The sequence below is a fragment of the Anneissia japonica genome, unplaced genomic scaffold (genome assembly GCF_011630105.1).
Source record: "Anneissia japonica isolate Jap-2015-1 unplaced genomic scaffold, ASM1163010v1 scaffold287981_len1045443_cov154, whole genome shotgun sequence".
In the NCBI taxonomy this organism is placed as follows: Eukaryota; Metazoa; Echinodermata; class Crinoidea; order Comatulida; family Comatulidae; genus Anneissia; species Anneissia japonica.
In genome coordinates this window covers 903,286-920,086 of record NW_022695194.1, presented here as the reverse complement: position 1 = coordinate 920,086, position 16,801 = coordinate 903,286, and the positions used below count along the sequence as shown (strand labels likewise).

The 16,801-nt window shown below is 33.5% G+C and overlaps 1 protein-coding gene across 1 annotated transcript in view; it reads right to left on the bottom strand.

The window, feature by feature from the left end:
- Positions 1-14,540, bottom strand: part of LOC117101416 (PX domain-containing protein kinase-like protein) — a 30,159-nt gene extending 15,619 nt beyond the window's left edge. Inside the window, exons 1-7 of the mRNA XM_033241395.1 lie at positions 14,322-14,540; positions 10,310-10,360; positions 7,768-8,002; positions 3,479-3,651; positions 2,660-2,748; positions 1,454-1,478; positions 269-370 (exon numbers count right to left, since the gene is read on the bottom strand). Of these exons, the coding sequence (XP_033097286.1) occupies positions 269-370; positions 1,454-1,478; positions 2,660-2,748; positions 3,479-3,651; positions 7,768-8,002; positions 10,310-10,360; positions 14,322-14,423 (777 nt within the window). The 5' untranslated portion in view covers positions 14,424-14,540. The remainder of the gene's footprint in view (positions 1-268; positions 371-1,453; positions 1,479-2,659; positions 2,749-3,478; positions 3,652-7,767; positions 8,003-10,309; positions 10,361-14,321) is intronic.
- Positions 14,541-16,801: the final 2,261 nt, after the last annotated feature.

Genomic DNA, 16,801 nt, shown 5'->3' with positions numbered 1-16,801 from the left:
TATATATTGAAACGTATAAAATGAAAACAAGAAATTTGACTGTTTAAGTTGCCGAAGTAATGCAAAATCCAAAGTTAAGATCCAACGACTCTGCCCCCTGACCCCAGTTAGTCTACCTTTGCACATCAACACATGCCAATCCTGTACAAGGCACTAATTTGTAGCCCCCCAAACTGCTCCTCAACCTTCAGTGGAGATATACCTTCTCCAAGGTCAATTGTGAAAACCAACAAAAAAATTAGGCAAAAATATAGGCAATGATGCTTACCTCAAGTATCTGTCTACCATATGTTTTAATGTTCATTAAATTGAATTCTGTGAAAGACTTTGGTTTGCAATATTTTCTCAAAAAGTGAAACTTTGGTTTAGCCTGTAAATTAACCAATAAAAAAAGTTATCAAAAACAATTTATTAAGTATTAATATCAATTAAACTTCATTTGAGTAAAATAAAAAGTTATGTTACATACAATTTCTATACTCAATGAATTATAGTATTTACTACTTCTATTGCTAACTCTAATCACACCTAACCATATTGTTGGGTTTTTTTTGGTTTTTTTTTTAAATATTATTTTTGTCACAATGCATAAAATATTAGTAATGAACATCTGTCTATGAAATTTGTTGCCATTACTGTAATACTAAACATATAAATAATATTAGTTAATGCACAGTCAAGACTTTATTAATAGATCTGTTAATGTCCTATCCATAGGGGATATATCGCTAATCCACCTGTAACTGTTAAAAAGAGATTGTAGACTACACAAGCGGTATGATATTGGTCTATGATCAGTTTGGCCACAGTATTATGTATGGTGCGCCTTTGGGGTCATAATAGCTTTAATCAATTACTCAAATGGCATCCTACTGATTACAGTACATTGCATCAACATTGAGATATTACTTATCAAAATGTACAGATACATCCTTTATTTTGCTGTAGTCAATAAATTACAGTATTTACCATTAAAATGAACTAAAAACTCAATAATAGTCACTTAATGCCTGGTATCAAAAAAGAGTAAAACTGCAGGAGGTCCGACATTCCTTACTACAACAATTTAGAGGGCATTCTACAAAAGAATGAAAAAGTTGTTCGTATCGAACACATGCTACTAGTGAAGAACGCTTGTTTGAATTTGGAACGGTATTTGCATCGGATTCAAATTATAATAGGGCTCGCGGTAGTACATTCTTTTTCATTACATTCGCATATATGCAAAAACAGAACAGTCAAATCTTTTGCAATTCGATACTAATTGCTAGTATTAAACTGGTAATCAATCTATTAATAACACAATGAGCTAGTTCTTTAGCGGCCTCATTTGCAGCTGCAGCGTTTCATACTTTGTCGTGACAAACCTGGCAGCTGAAAAAAATTAAACACCAAATGAAATTTTCTGTCGCAATAGGTCTCTCTACGATGAGATCGACATAAATAAAACTACCTTGCAGATGAAATCTCTTAATGTGCTTGTTAATTTTAAATTTAATTGTATTAAAATACTTTAGGTATCCAGATTTTCAAGTACTTCTTTAATTGTAAAAATAGTGAATTCAGTATTTCTACCTTTGTTTAAGAAATTGAAATTGTTAGATGTTTTTAAGTTACAAAAATTATGTATCTACTATGTTTGATCTCTAATATGATAAATTCTCTTAACATTTAAATGAATATTTTACTCTTTTCACACATGTCCCCCTAACACAAACGCAAAAATTAATATCAGTCGAAGGTGATCACTACATCATCAGCAAATAATTTGTTTTGGATAATAAAGAAGAGAGTTCTTTATACAGAAGAAACACAAGGCTGTGTTGAATGAAGTGCTTTTGAAAAAGATGACTAATGAAATAAATATTATTTAAATTTTCTATATATTTTCATTTCTTTTCATCCAATCACAAGTTAAATCTCTAATTGTGGCAAAGACAAGCCAAAACAGTCACTCATTGCAAAAATCGATTTTGAGTTATTAATACAGGGTTTTCATTTAAATCACACATTTCATTATGAAGTTACAGGAGTTTAAACATATAGCTGTTTAAAAAACAATATTTGAGAAATCAGAATTCAAAGTTTATGATTTCGTCCATTTCTCAGACAAAAACTATCACCAAATCGTTAAAAATTGTTGTCTTAACACTGAAAATGGAGAAAATACAAGCATAGCATGATATATAAATATATAAATTTCAGTTTAGTGCAATAAACTAGATTTCAAAAATGTTGACATTCCAGCATGTTTTGGCTATTATCTCTGAAACAGGATTTGCGATGAGTGACTGGTTTGGCTTGTGTTTGCCACATTTACGCATGAGTTGTTGAATACGACATTGTGTGTTTAATACGTTTACGTCTCTTTCCTTCCATATGCACTGTACTGCACATCATGTAGATGAATGTAAATGTTATTTGTTATTATGTTAAATGTTTGTAGTGGATAATAAACCCATTGATGGCTTTCAAAGCGAATAAATATTGAACTGAATGAATAGGTGTTTTTTAGCATAGTTGGAAATAATTCATTTGGTTTGTACTGTAGCTACAATGTAAGAATCACATGAATAGGTGTTTGTTCCAATGAACAGAGCAACAATTTAAAGTGAACAGAGATCTACTCGGATAAAGACCACTGTTCCAATGAACATACCATAAAATCTCAAATAGAAGCCCAATTTTCTTATTCTCAAGAAAAAGCTCATCTTGTTGAAGATTTTTCCTTAAGTTTGCAAACGTAGCCTTGAAATGAAGCCCATCAAAAAAAAAAAGACAATGGGCTTTTTTTCAAGATAGCATAAGCTTCTTTTGCAGTACAGACACTGTACATGAATTTCAAAAAAAATAAAATAAATTAAAAACACGCTTGGTTTATACAGTACTTTACTGTACTTTAGGTGATTTTAAGCCGGTTAATACAATCTATGATAGAAACTGAAGTTACAGTGGCCCCCACTTCTTGTTTTATAATAGTAGCAATTCCAAAAATTTACAGCTTTCATTTTGAAAAAGAAGTGCCATTTTACTTTGCAAAAGTAGCCTTGAAAATAAGCCCATCTCGAAAAAGAGACCATCTCAGTAAGAAACTCAGGTCTTCTATTCGAGGTTTTACGTTATCTGAATCGTAGGAACATCAACCCCAATGCTCCAGTTCATTTCATCCCAAGATATTGTTGAATGATGTCAGCATAGTGTTTCTTTACATCAGCTACAACTCGCACCAAACATCTTATAATCACAAGATAGCGTTTTCCCCGATTTCTGCGTGCAAATTCAGTAACAATGCAGCGTAGAATGCCATCCCGCAATTACAATTACTTTTGAACTTTGACATCTATGCTTTACGTGCAAAATCTGGAACAACCACCACAGTAAAAAGTAGGACTCCCTCACTCAATTACAATTACTTCTAATGCTTCTTTTTATACGCTATCTTTTACGTTACGTTATACGTTATCTATTATTATAAGACCTTTGACTCACACTTACTTACCCATGCCAGAACTTGTTTTACTTTGGGTTGATCTTTAGGTCTCACTAAGAAGTAACTCTTCCTTAGCCGCCATCCAATATCCTTTAACGGTTCCACAACTTCCCAGTGAGGCTCCGACCGGAAAAACATGGAAACATGTTGGAGAGCAACCTCTGCAAGAGAAATTTTATTTAATTTAAATATTGTCATCACATAAAACAATTATTAACAATTGTTAACATAAACTCTAGTGTAAAGTCTTATTAAATGTAAACAAATACAATCATATGTTATTAAATTGACGAAAGTTCATTAATACAATTATCAAATGTTATTAACATTTATAACATCCCAGAAGATACAACTTGAAAAAAATTATTGTTTTATTGATCAAGTAGTTTTTTTTGTTTTTTTTTTCTTTTTGCTAGTCAGATGATTTCAATGCAAGTAAAACTAATTACCACCAGCCAATGTTGATGATGCAAATAACATACAAGTTAGCTAAATTTAGGCTTTTATTGAACAGAGAAACTAATTTTGGTCTTTTTTTTTTATTTTATTCAGTTTTAGGCACTACTAGGGCCAAGGACATGCCAAACAGTGAACTTAATCACTCTTCAAAGTGGCAATCCCATCACAAGACAAACATACACACAAGATGCTCTACATAAAGCAGGGTTTTCCTTAAAATCGCTACAATGTCTCCTGTGTTTTCAGTGCAATCGTTGTTGGGGCAGCCTCTCCGACGCAATCGGGAAGGCCCTCCCCCCAATTCGACCGACCAATCAGCATCACCAAAAGCTGTCAGTGATAGCGTGTACAAATTGTATGAAAATGAAGCTTAAGAGGTCTCAAGCAAATAGGTCTCCATAATATGTGCTCTATAGAGTACTACAGTTTTTACGTCACAATACCACGTGATACTACTTCGTTGCTATCACTGCAAAATGCGTTCAACCGGACGCCATTTGCGCCACTGACAAACCATTGATCCCAATTTCTAACGTAATTATTCAGATGTTGTATCCTACTGTTTCTTTTTAAATTCTAATTGTTGATTAAATGTGTTTTGAATGATATTACTAATATAATGCAAGCTTTTGTGTTTTTCGTACATTCTGATGGTAAAATATTAGATTTTAAAATGCCTATTCCAGAAAGCATCATCATCATTCAGGTGTAATGAACGGTAACCAACGTCTGTTGACAACAGAGGCACAACGACACGACTGTGGTAGTCTATAAGTGAAGCATTATTATTATTTACTATTATTATTATTATTATTATTATAATACCTATTAGTATTATCATTATCGCCGCTACACTACACTATTATTATTATTATTATTATTATTATTATTATTATTATCACATTATAGTGATTAACTTCAGTATTAGAAATCCTTAGCCTACATGAATAATGACAAATTATATAAAAAATAAAAAAAATTAATAAAATTAAAAAAATTATTTTTTTAGTTACACATACAGTATATAGTCATAAATGGCTACATGTAATGTTAAAAATAAGTTATTTGCAAAAATATTTTGACATAACACATAAATGAAATACTTGCTAATCTCTCATCTATTTTCTCTATGATTAGACCACTGTATTAGGTCTATTTTGAAACAGCACCACCAAAGTCTAGGAAACTTCCAGCGGCCTATACTAGCCTGAGCAGCTAGCTATTGCTAAATAGAGTGACGCGCGCATACTAGTAACTACGTAGCGCGAAGTGTGTAGGCCTCTAGAAGTCCCCTAGTGGTAATTGCCAGATTATTGGAAATTTTCCTTTCAAATTTCACTAAAATGATCTATAGAATAGCCAAAAAAATTTAATGATCTTTCGGAAATTACAACAAGTGTTACGGATATTGACTAAGGTGTAGGCTTCTGAGGACACCATAGTTTTGTTGATACTCCACCACAAAGGGAAGTAATAGGAAGACTGCAGGATTGTTCAATAATGGAAATTGCAAATTAGAGGTTAATGACGTCCTTAACCCCAGCTGGGCAGTCATACTTATCATGATCACTGCAGTTCAAAGTATTTACTTAACAGCTGAACACATTCAACACATTAGGCAAGACTTTTTTCATACCTTGTTTCGCGAACTTATTGTTTTGAAGATAGTAAGAGGAAGGTAAAAAAATAAAGATAAATTTGGTGTTCTTACTGTACTTTAGCAAATGGTTTTACCAAAAATTTGAAAACTTATTTGATCTCCATCCATGCACATGTTTATTTTTATATTATTTAAGTAATTTTACCTATATTGTATGTTTAATTGTATATGATTTGATGTGTGTGGACAAATTAAATAAACAATCTTCAATATAATTAAAAATTTAAAATAATAATAATTCTTTTTTAATAAATTTTGAGTCTGTACATGACCTAACAATAAACGGTATTTATTTGAAATTATAGCATTGGAGGTAGTCAATAGATAGAGGGACTTCATACTAAGTGCTAAAAATTTAAGAATTCTTAAAGCCTACACTATCACAGTTGTTAATGATAACCTTATTGTAGCCTGGTTCTCACGAGAGCCCTAGTATCGTATCGGGAGTTAACCGTTAGCGCTAATCGTTAGCACCTGCGTGAGAACGCCCGATAGGTTAGCACTATTTGGATACCGCTAACGGTTAGCAAGAGCTATCAGTTAGCAAGTTGAGCGCGTTTTTATCATCAACCAATCACATGTATGCATTTACAATTTCTACTTTCTTATTGGCCAGTGATTCGATCATCATAATTTTGGTATCCTGATCGGGATTTTCTCGTATGGACGCACGGCAGCTAACAGTTAGCAGCAGCCGTGTGAGAACATAGCCTCAGTGTAATATTAAAAATTCTTAAAGCCTACACTTAATCACGGTTGTTAATGATAACCTTATTGTGTGTTAATATTAATAATTGTTAAATATTCTACCATACAGTAGTCAATTGTAGGCTCTTGAGTTCAACCATTATTTACTTTATGTGCATTATACTAATGGGAAAAAAAACCACAATGGATCTTTTATGGCAAGATTTACAACCAAAAAACTCCAATAGCCACTCTGTCATGTAAGGTTACCGGTATCATATTGATAGTAGTCTAAAAACTTCCTGATCTGGTTCCAAAAAAAAATTATTTAAAAGGCGTACGTGCGAATTGTTGGTGACAGAACCAAAAAAACATGTATTGTGTCTTGTAACTCTCTGAGTGGTCCGGAAACTAAAATTTGGTAAAAGGTCAAATTTTTATCCACATAAATTCCTCATATGCTCAAATTTTTTAGTACTGTATGTTGTTAAAAATGCTAGTTCTTGTGCATGAGTTAAACATTTAAACTTAATGTCTTTTTTTCTATTACTTTTGACAAAAATGCTCAAGGTTTGATATGAAATTTTTAATATCTTAAAAAGAAAGTGGGTGGGTGTGTGTGCCTTTCATTTTCCCCCCCTCGAAAGTACTGCAAGGTTACAAAGTGGGCCCAATTTAGGCACAAGTTGGGCATACAAGATGCTTGTCTTCCCAGAACGCTAGGATTGGAAGGCAAATATCTTAGCTATCCGCATTGGACAATAAAATTTTCTATTTGGCAACTTTCATTTCCATCATTTCTGTAATTAATCTTGAAACGTCTTTATTGCTAAGTACAAATTTAGTTTATTTTGGTGATTAAGATGCATGCCCTCCAGTTTCAGGGTCGTGGGTTTAATTCCTGTCATAATTGTTGTCTCCCATATTGAGACTGAGTTTGTGTAAATCATCGTATGTGTTTTGTAGGACAGTGATATTCACTATTGACAATCCTTGGTGGATGTGTTGTGTGCCTAAATATTTTTATTTTTTTTTATAAATTAACACTAAAAAACATACACATTCAGTACTGTACATATTTTTTTTTTTAATCTTTCTAACATGTATTCAATGGCAGATCCAGGAATTTGAAATAGAGATGGCCCAGGAAGGAACTCTGAGAGATGGAAGGTACCACCGCAGCCCCACCATAGTTGGGGCTGAGGTCACCTCTAGAAGGCCAGAAATGGCATTCTCAGACTTGAATTTTGAATGTAATTTTTTTTTTTCTCTATTTTTTTTACAATTTTGAAAAAAAATTAGGGGTGGGAGCTGGCTCCTCCCCCCTTTGAATCTGCCACTGGTATTTGGGGATGTGCAGTACTGAGTATTCAGCCCAGGGCCATGCCAATTTTGGGCAAGGCATCATTTCTGATTGAGTTTCCTGAAGCAAATATCTTTTGAAACAAATTTTTAGAAAGGGTTTCATTACCATGAAGATCTGTTGGGTAACTTGACGGATCTAGAAACTTGCAAACGATGAAGTTGGTCGCGACCATATGGTTTCGTAGCAGCATATTCAAGTAATTCTGCAATCCGGCCTGCCGTTCTGCAATGAACTCGCGCTCCATGTTGCCGAACATCCTCTTGGGCGGTAATGGGAATTCGATTCCAGTAATCTTAAGGCAATCATTTAAAGTCACGAAGTCACTGTATCTTCTATTTATCTGCAGAGAAATAAGGCTTTAATATATGATGTTTGTCTTATAACACCATGCTTGTGTTTCTCATTATTAACATATACTTCACTCCTTCCAATGAATCAAATTGGGGCAGTTCTAGGCAGAAATGGGGGTTATCCAACCTTCCCCTAAAAAAAAGAAAGAAGAAATAGGGGTAAATGATACTCTAAAACAAGCTATTTTCCAGTGTTTATTGACAAGTATTTCTAAACGAAAATCTTAAGTAGTAGTCTGTGCTTTGTATGCTGAGGAATTTATGTGATCCTTTGTAAAACCTTATCTAGCCTAAAATTTATAGTGTGTCAAAATCACAGTTTGTGGATGGAAGACTCTGATGCATACCTAAACAGGCCATAGGCATGCAGGGGCCTAAGCCTAGATTTCTTAGAATCTAGGTAGTATCTTTTGGAGCATTAGCAACTCATTATGGCAAAATTCTCAAGATCAATTTCCAATGAATTTGGTATAGCTTACATTCCAACCAACATTATTCAAACATCAAAAGTGCTGTACTGCAAAAACACTCCCAAAAGGCTACATGTTTTCCAATTTTACCAAGCGTCACACACGCGCTGCCTTTTTACAATTTATACCCACTATACGTCACAGGACCAACCTAGGGGAATCGGTCTATTACTACAATACTACACTAGTTAACCACTCCAGGCTGGAGTAACAATGTGAATAGAATTTCTTTAACTAACACAAAGAATACATCTAGACCGTATCAGACTCAAACCCTTCAACTTCTAAAGGACCTGTTCTCTATTGTAAACAAACATAACAACTGACATCTTATTTGTCACACAAAATGCTTGTGTTTGCATTATACATTAATGCTGCCATTTTGTGGTGCCCTAGCAACAATAGGCATTTTTCGTTTTGACTACGCGGCCAGTCTACTACGAACTAATGGACCGTGACGGCAACGCCAAGACACTGTTCGCGTACTACACCAAGAGCTGTTTTCGTTTTTCTAAGGCGACTACGACGACGCACCACACATACGTAGGCCTACCGAGAGGAGTTAGTCGACCATGGTTTTATTACCAGGGAACAATGTTCCCTTGTTTTATATTTGAAAAAAGAAATGTGAATAATAACATTAGTCAAATACAAAATAAAAGTTTCCAGAAAACTCTGAGTGATGTTTCACTGTTGGCATACAGGCTAGGCCTAGCCTAGGTGTCAAGAGAGTCGGGAACCGGGAGAAAAGGGGTGTCAGGCCTGCTCAGGCAATTTGCCAATTAATGCAACGATGATGTACAAATAAATATACATAACATTTTAAAACAGAGGTACAGTATATAGCAAGGCTTGATACACAACATCATGGGCGCAGATGCCCTAGCTAGGGGCACCAGATAATGTGTTTTCTCCTAACCGAAATCCACCCTCCCTGACAAGGCTGGGCTAGCCTAGGCCTAAGGCTAAGAGGCCCCTTTTTTCACTATCCACTGATTTACCTAATTATATGTTGTGGCTATTCCAAAATTCCTCATTTATTGTATGTATATAAATAGGCCTTTATAAAACATTTATTTACTCACTTGTTTTAATAATTGATTCATTATTGAACGAACAATGCTCGATCGCGGATGCGATGAAAATCGCAACCCCCAACAAAAAAGTTACCAGCAGTTTGCCAAACAATCTGGTGATCTGATTGGTCAATATTAGGGTAGTCGCCACTACGCCAAATTCAGAAATTGCGGTAGTCGCGGAAGCTGTCACAACGCTGATTTAGCCAGTAAGGTTTGTGAGCATGCGCAGATGTCTGTTACACTCTATTAGTTCGTAGTAGACTGGCCGCGTAGTCAAAAAAAAAAATGCCTATTAAAAGGGGAGGAGCTTTAGCGAACAGGGTTGCAGCTAAAGAAATATTAAGGTGAGTGATTGATATTTCTAGGGTAGCTGTATGATAACAATGGGTAAACTCTAATTAATAAGAGTGGATTTTAAGGATGAAAAAGTGGGTTAATAAGATTGGGTGGAGGTCCATGAAATTTGCTTTAGACTAGGTGGCAAACTTTAAGGCTGCGTGGTCCCATCCACATAACTACATCCCTGAGTGAAAGATCCATCAGGGCAAACACGATGTATTCAACATTAACACATTTTTATTAAATGTTTTCTTCCTAGGGGTTTTTTGACTCCAATCAAGGCAGTATTTAGTTTGACTCTTATACATTACAACACAATGTGAAAATGGTAATTAATAGATTCATGCATTTCATTCAAATAAAATATAACATATAAAAATAAATATTATTTTGATAAAAATTGCTTTACCTGCCAGTTATTTTCAGGAGCAGGGCCCCTCTGGACTCTGATGACATAATCCTAAAAAATTAAAAGAAACAAATTACATTTTAGCAAAATGTGGTGTCGTGACAAAAAAAAAAGTGTGTTGTACTCTAGGTCAATTTGAAATATTCAAGAAAATATTATGAAGTGATAGTTTGACCATTTTTGGGTTTCAATGTTTATAATAAGTTTAATACAATAACATTAGTTTTTGATGCACATTTGGTAGGAAGCATTTTTCTGAATTGATAGAAAAACCAACACAAAATGTATCAGTTGTGTTAGTGGCTTTTGCTAAACTGTTGATGAAATACTTTAATATAGAAGATATGTTTTGAAAACATTGATTGATTGATTTGAGTGCAAAGTGTACATAAAATAATATTACACTGTCAATTTATTACACAGTTAAATATGACTGTGTTTTTTTGTGAATTTCCTTGCATTTTCTGGTTATTCACAACTCAAAAATATAAGCAACTTTTCAATGCCGCATACTAGTGGTGGACAACGAGAGTTGTTGGTTTTGGTTTCAGGGAAGCACAGACACGAAGAGACACTTAGGGGAAAAGAAATTCACTGAACGAGCTACTACTAGTCCAAACTATACTACATCATTGTAGTATGTACAATAACATCTTTCAACTACGTACACCTCCATCCAAACAGAGTTCGAAAATTCGTAATTCAGAGAGTTCGAATTTTCATAGTATCTCAGTGTGCTGAGGTTTGGCCTAGGCCTATGTTACAAAGTATAGGGCTAGATAGGTCTAAGCCTTGCCGTAGGAGCAAAATTTTGTCACAAAAAATTACTTTGATTTTACTGTTTTCTGCTACAAAATAATACTTTACAGAAGCCAAAATTACATGTGCTCACTGTGAAGTATTCATTTAAAATGATTTCCAAATGAAAACATGACCAAATAATTGGACAGAACTACTGTAGTGTTTCTCTTCATAATAGTGCCCCCAGTGAAAAAAAAGTGAGATTTACTGTTGTACAGTATGCCTGATCAGGCATGCACAGCTCAATTGTAATGTATCTCGGTTGAAAACGATCGTTATTTCTTGCTTTAAATTTAAATAGTTTTATGTCACTTTATATGTTTTCTTTCCTAATATTTTGTATTATTTTTAAAGACTTTTAAATACGATTTTAAGTGTTTTTGTAGTTTAAAACTATCGTTTGTAAAAACATCATCAGTGCAAATTGGGTTCATAAAATCGAAAGTTTGTAATTGGGAGGTTCGTAATTGGGAGATGTTTACTATACAAGTATCCACTAGATGCTCATACCAATTTCTAATTACTGGGCCTACAACCGGAAATACGTTAATAAATAATTTAATTCTTTATTGGGCTTCATTGTAATAGGAAATCGGAAATTCCGGCTGGGCTCCTGGGGGGACCCACAGTAGCTGCAGTGCAGCGCCACCAATCTTAACTACAACATAACAGACACATACAGATACTCTCAATATGAGGGTGAATTTAAATTGACGAGGAAAATGTTGTAGTTTTCATCTAATGAAATATTAGGAGGTGGTTGGTTAGTGACTTTTAATGAGTAGATAACACAGTTCCTTTTTGTACACTGCAAAGCTTCTATTCAGCATTAACGGTAACTCTATACTACTGTACATAATTACAATTGACTAACTCCAGGTTTCTCAGATGTTAAAGAACGTTTAGAGTGGAGTCAGCTCTTAATCTCTGAACTCTCTCTGTCTGCTGTACTGTTCGTCTGATACTTCTACTGATCAAGTGACGTGGGGTGTTTGCCTATTATACTCAAGGTACTGGGGGTGTGTCAAGATTAAGTCACCCCATACTTTTAGAGTTTCTGATTGGATCATAGAGCAATTCTTTCTCTATGACTTAATAACTTGTTTACCAAAAAGTTGCTAATTAAGATATATTACAAACTTCATGACTTTGGCTCAAAACTGTCAATTATGGAGGGGGAAATGTTAATGTCCAATTGTCCAGGGGTGTCACTTTAGAATGACCAATAATCTATCAATAGTTAGTAAACCCATTTAGGTCTATGTTGAAACCAAGTTTGAAATATTCAACAAGTTTAGTATCAAGTGAAAGGTATCAATAACAAATTCCAATATGCTTCATTCATTCATTTATTCGATCAATAATCAACAAACAGTACAGACATAAAATTCAAGGAGGAACAAGGACAAAGAGGATGAGAAAAACGTTCAAATCGCAAAAGGTCAAAGGAAAAAGGTTAAAAATGATTAAGGATAAATATTAAAACATCAAGAATAAAATGTTTTATTAAGATAATTACAATTAAAACTTACAAGATGTTTCTTAACAAATTTACAATAGAGAAAATCTGGATAAAGTCTCGTAAAAATTGTTAAAATTTGTTTATGATTTTTTTCAGTCCAATTTTTAAGAATTGCCCCATCTGGGATGAATAAAGAATATGAAGATTGAAATTTTTAAAAAAGACATGAAAAGTGTTGATTATGATCAGGATAGCCCAAAAAATCAATTACATAGATTTATTTCCATTGGGGTCCTGAGAACATGTAACAAAAACAACGAGAAAATCTTGGGAGGCAAAAGAGACAAAGAGATCAGAGAATTATAACCCTACCACTGAATGTTGACTGTTGACCCTAATGAATTTATCTGAAAGGTAATTTGGAGCCCGGGAGTTTATTATTTTAAGTACAGTGTTAAATTTTATTTGAGCAACTCTGTCTTGGATGTTTAACAGACCTATACTATCAAGTTCCTTGTGTCCAATATGAGATCTCGGTCCTAAGTTTAAGATAAATCTCACCATTTTATTTTGCATGAGGGTAACTTTTGATATGTCGATATCATGTCATGAGCACACTTCAGTAATTATTTAATCACAATCTGTTTACTAAAGAACTAGGTTGATAGGTTGATGTCCTTGGTTCTAAGGTTACACCCTAAGGCAGTTTCTATCTATCGCGGTAGACTTGTATGCAATGTGATATGCAAATTTTCTGCATATACAGCCTTGTGTCTACCGCGGTGCGGTAGATTAAGGCTTACCGCGGTAGGATAATTTGGCGACGCTCCCTTAACCAAATGATAACAATTGTTGTTTCCATTTACATATTACCAAATTTGTTCTGTTTATAATATTAATAATACAAAATAAAAAATAAAAATATGGTATTATTTTCATATTTATATTTTCCATACAATTATCAATATTTTTATAATTACTTATACACATTGTAAGCTTCTTTTATATTAATTCATAAAGTTTATGTTTATAAAATACACAAATAAATGGAAATGTAGTAAAATATAATTTATAATTTATAATTTATAAATACATAGGCAGACATGTTAATGGCTGTATCAGGCTTCTTTTGATAAAACACAACAGAAATGCATAAAGAATATGACGCAACCGAAATGATCTGTATGTCGTTTAGGACTACCCCGAGTCGTTTCTGCCCAAAAACAAAAAGGCCGAATCAACTCCCGGCTGAAACGACCCGGATTTGATTAAAATGTGCACGAGCGAGTAGGCCTAGGGCCTAGCCCTAACCCCCTAAACAGTTTGCAAATTGTCAGTTTATTTTAAAACTGTGCAGCATTCTCCTTATTGCACAGTTTGCAAACCGTGCAGAGCCTTGTTTGTAGTACCTAGATTTCAAACTGTGCAAAGAAATCCATGCACAGTTTGCAAAGTGTAAAAGATTTTTTAATTTATATTTTGAGCTTTTTGTCATGTCTAGTAGGCCTAGCTAGGCTAGACAGCCCAAAGGCTAAGCCCTGGTCCTACTTTAGTTATGGCCTAGGCCTAACATAAGGACGATTCACAAAACGCTGAATGTTGAATATTTATTATTTTGGTTAGTAGTGTAGGCCTAGCCTACGCTCACTACCTAGCCTACGCTTACCGGGAAGAGATTGGCAGAGCCCGGGTTACCGTAAGTCAAAAGAGGGTGTCATAATAACAGTCATACCGTCATACTGTACTTACCGTATGTGTTTGAACATTCTGAGCCGCCTCAATCAAACATGTCAATGGAACAGTATCATCAAGTGTCACTCTTGTAGATTTCTTTTTCTCAAAAACTGCCATTTTCACTTTTGAGCAACGTATGTTTTAGTTTTCATGTTTCTAACTCATTAGTGTCGAAGGTCAGTGCTCGCACGAGATACGGCTTACGTCTCTTCGATCTCACGTCTCACGTGACAAAAGACAATTACGTAATAAGTTAGTTAAGCATTCGCGCGGGTAAACTGAAAAGGTGGGGATGGAAAGACCAGAATTTTCTTCCTGGAATGATGGGGAACAATAGGAGAGGGGTAGAAATTACTAATTTAATGCCTTTCACGGGGATAAATACCCACACATGAATGTCTTCAAAGGGATGCACTATATGAGCTAAAATTAAAATCAATTAAAAAAATTAATAAAAACGTAGTTAAAATTAAAATATAAAGTAAAAAAAAAAATTAAATAACAATGAACAGAAGGCACAACATGCTAAAAAGAAGTGTAAAACGCAAAAAAAAAGATCTAAGCGATAAATAGGCCTAAGCGATAAAAACATATAAAAATAATATTATAGCTAATAAATGTTAAATCTAAAAAAAAAAATCTATAGGTCTATTGCTTTTATTTACTAAAATCATAATAACAGTTTATGATTAGGCCTAACGGCCTATCATTATTATCATTATTATTAATTATTATATAAAAATTATGTGTTAAAATCCAAAAGTCGATGCTGAAAAGCATGAAGACTAAGTAGAAGGTTGTCTGCGAGACAAGCAATTTATGACGAGATTTTATCTGTAAATCACCGATTTTTCCGGATCTGATTCTGGCTAGAAGTATACTTCGATTTAAAATACAGTAATTAAAACAAACTTCGGAAGAAAAAAAAAACTTTGATATGTACGCTCACAACAGATTTTTTATGCCCGTTTTCTGAGTTATTCTAATCTGTATCATGAACCGCGCCCGAGTTTTTTCGAAAAAAAAAAGTCTTTGTATCTTGGAAAAATCAGAATCAGAATTGTACATTACATGACTTTTTTCCGGAGCTTGGATTTATGTAGTTCAATTTTTGAGCTTTGCTTGGTTTTTATTTATTTATTTTTTTAATTTTTTTTTATCCACGGATCTCAAATCAATTAAACTGATAGTGAGTTGGTTTTCGTTGAAAGTCTACATTCTGAATTAATTTACTAAACCTAATCAACGCTGCATGTACCTATAAGAAACCCTCTTGGTTTTTTTTTGTTTTTTTTTTTTTTTTATCTGTTAGATAAGATAAGATAAGATAAGATTTATTGGTTCTCTCTTTTATAACAGAGGAACACTCTCGCGCAGGAGAGGTTCGACCCGTACAACAGTTACAAAACAACAACTGACAATATATAAAAATGAATTATTGAAAAGATAAATGAGTAAAGAAAAAATAATGGACAAACAAAACAAATGTTACTCTCATTATTCTGTAGTAACTAAGGAATAACTTAATGTACAAAAAAAAAGTAGAGAATTCAATTACAGAATATAAAGTAAATAAATAAATAAAAATGACAAGAAATATAAGTTTATAAGTACAGTAAATAACATAAAAATTAAATATTGGTGGTAATGTTTTTCATTAGTTCAGTTCTTTCAGTCATTGCTTTTGTTAAATATGTTTTACAATGGTTATCAAATATGTTACAAATTTAGAGAATGTTTTTGAAAAGGAGCAATTGAACGACTAGGTTAAATGTAGCAAACGATGTATTGATACATTGAAATTGATTGCAACATGGTAACATAATCTTATGGAGCAATTACGTTTGAAAATGAAAGTTGAAACACATCCATCATTCTATTAAGTCTTAAAGTGGTTTTAGGTTGTCTGTGCCACGTGCCGATAACGACCCTCATTTATTCCAGATTTTCAATTTTAATTTTATAGCAAAATTCCCTAAAAAATGTTTACAGATTTTAACATGAATTTCGTGTAATTCCATTTTTATAAGCTCAAATATTCATCTGGTTTCTGGATGTATGAACCACATGGATGTATTGATACATTGAAATTGATTGCAACCTGATAACATAATCGTATGGAGCAATTACGTTTGAAAATGGAAGTTGAAACACATCCATCATTCTATTGTCTTAAAGTGGTTTTAGGTTGTCTGTGATACGTGCCGATAACGACCCTCATTTATTCCAGATACTATTTTCAATTTTAATTTATAGCAAAATTCCCTAAAAAAATGTTTACAGATATTAACGTGAATTTCGTGTAATTCCATTTTTATTTTTATAAACTCAAATATTCATCTGGTTTCTGGATGTATGAACTACATGGAAAATTCAATTTTTAGATTTTTAACGCAACTCAGGTGCTAAGGGGGAAATTGCTATTTTTAACAGGGACAATAAAAGTGTTTTTGTTATTCCAATTTAGGTCTAATCATGGATATATAAATGAACAT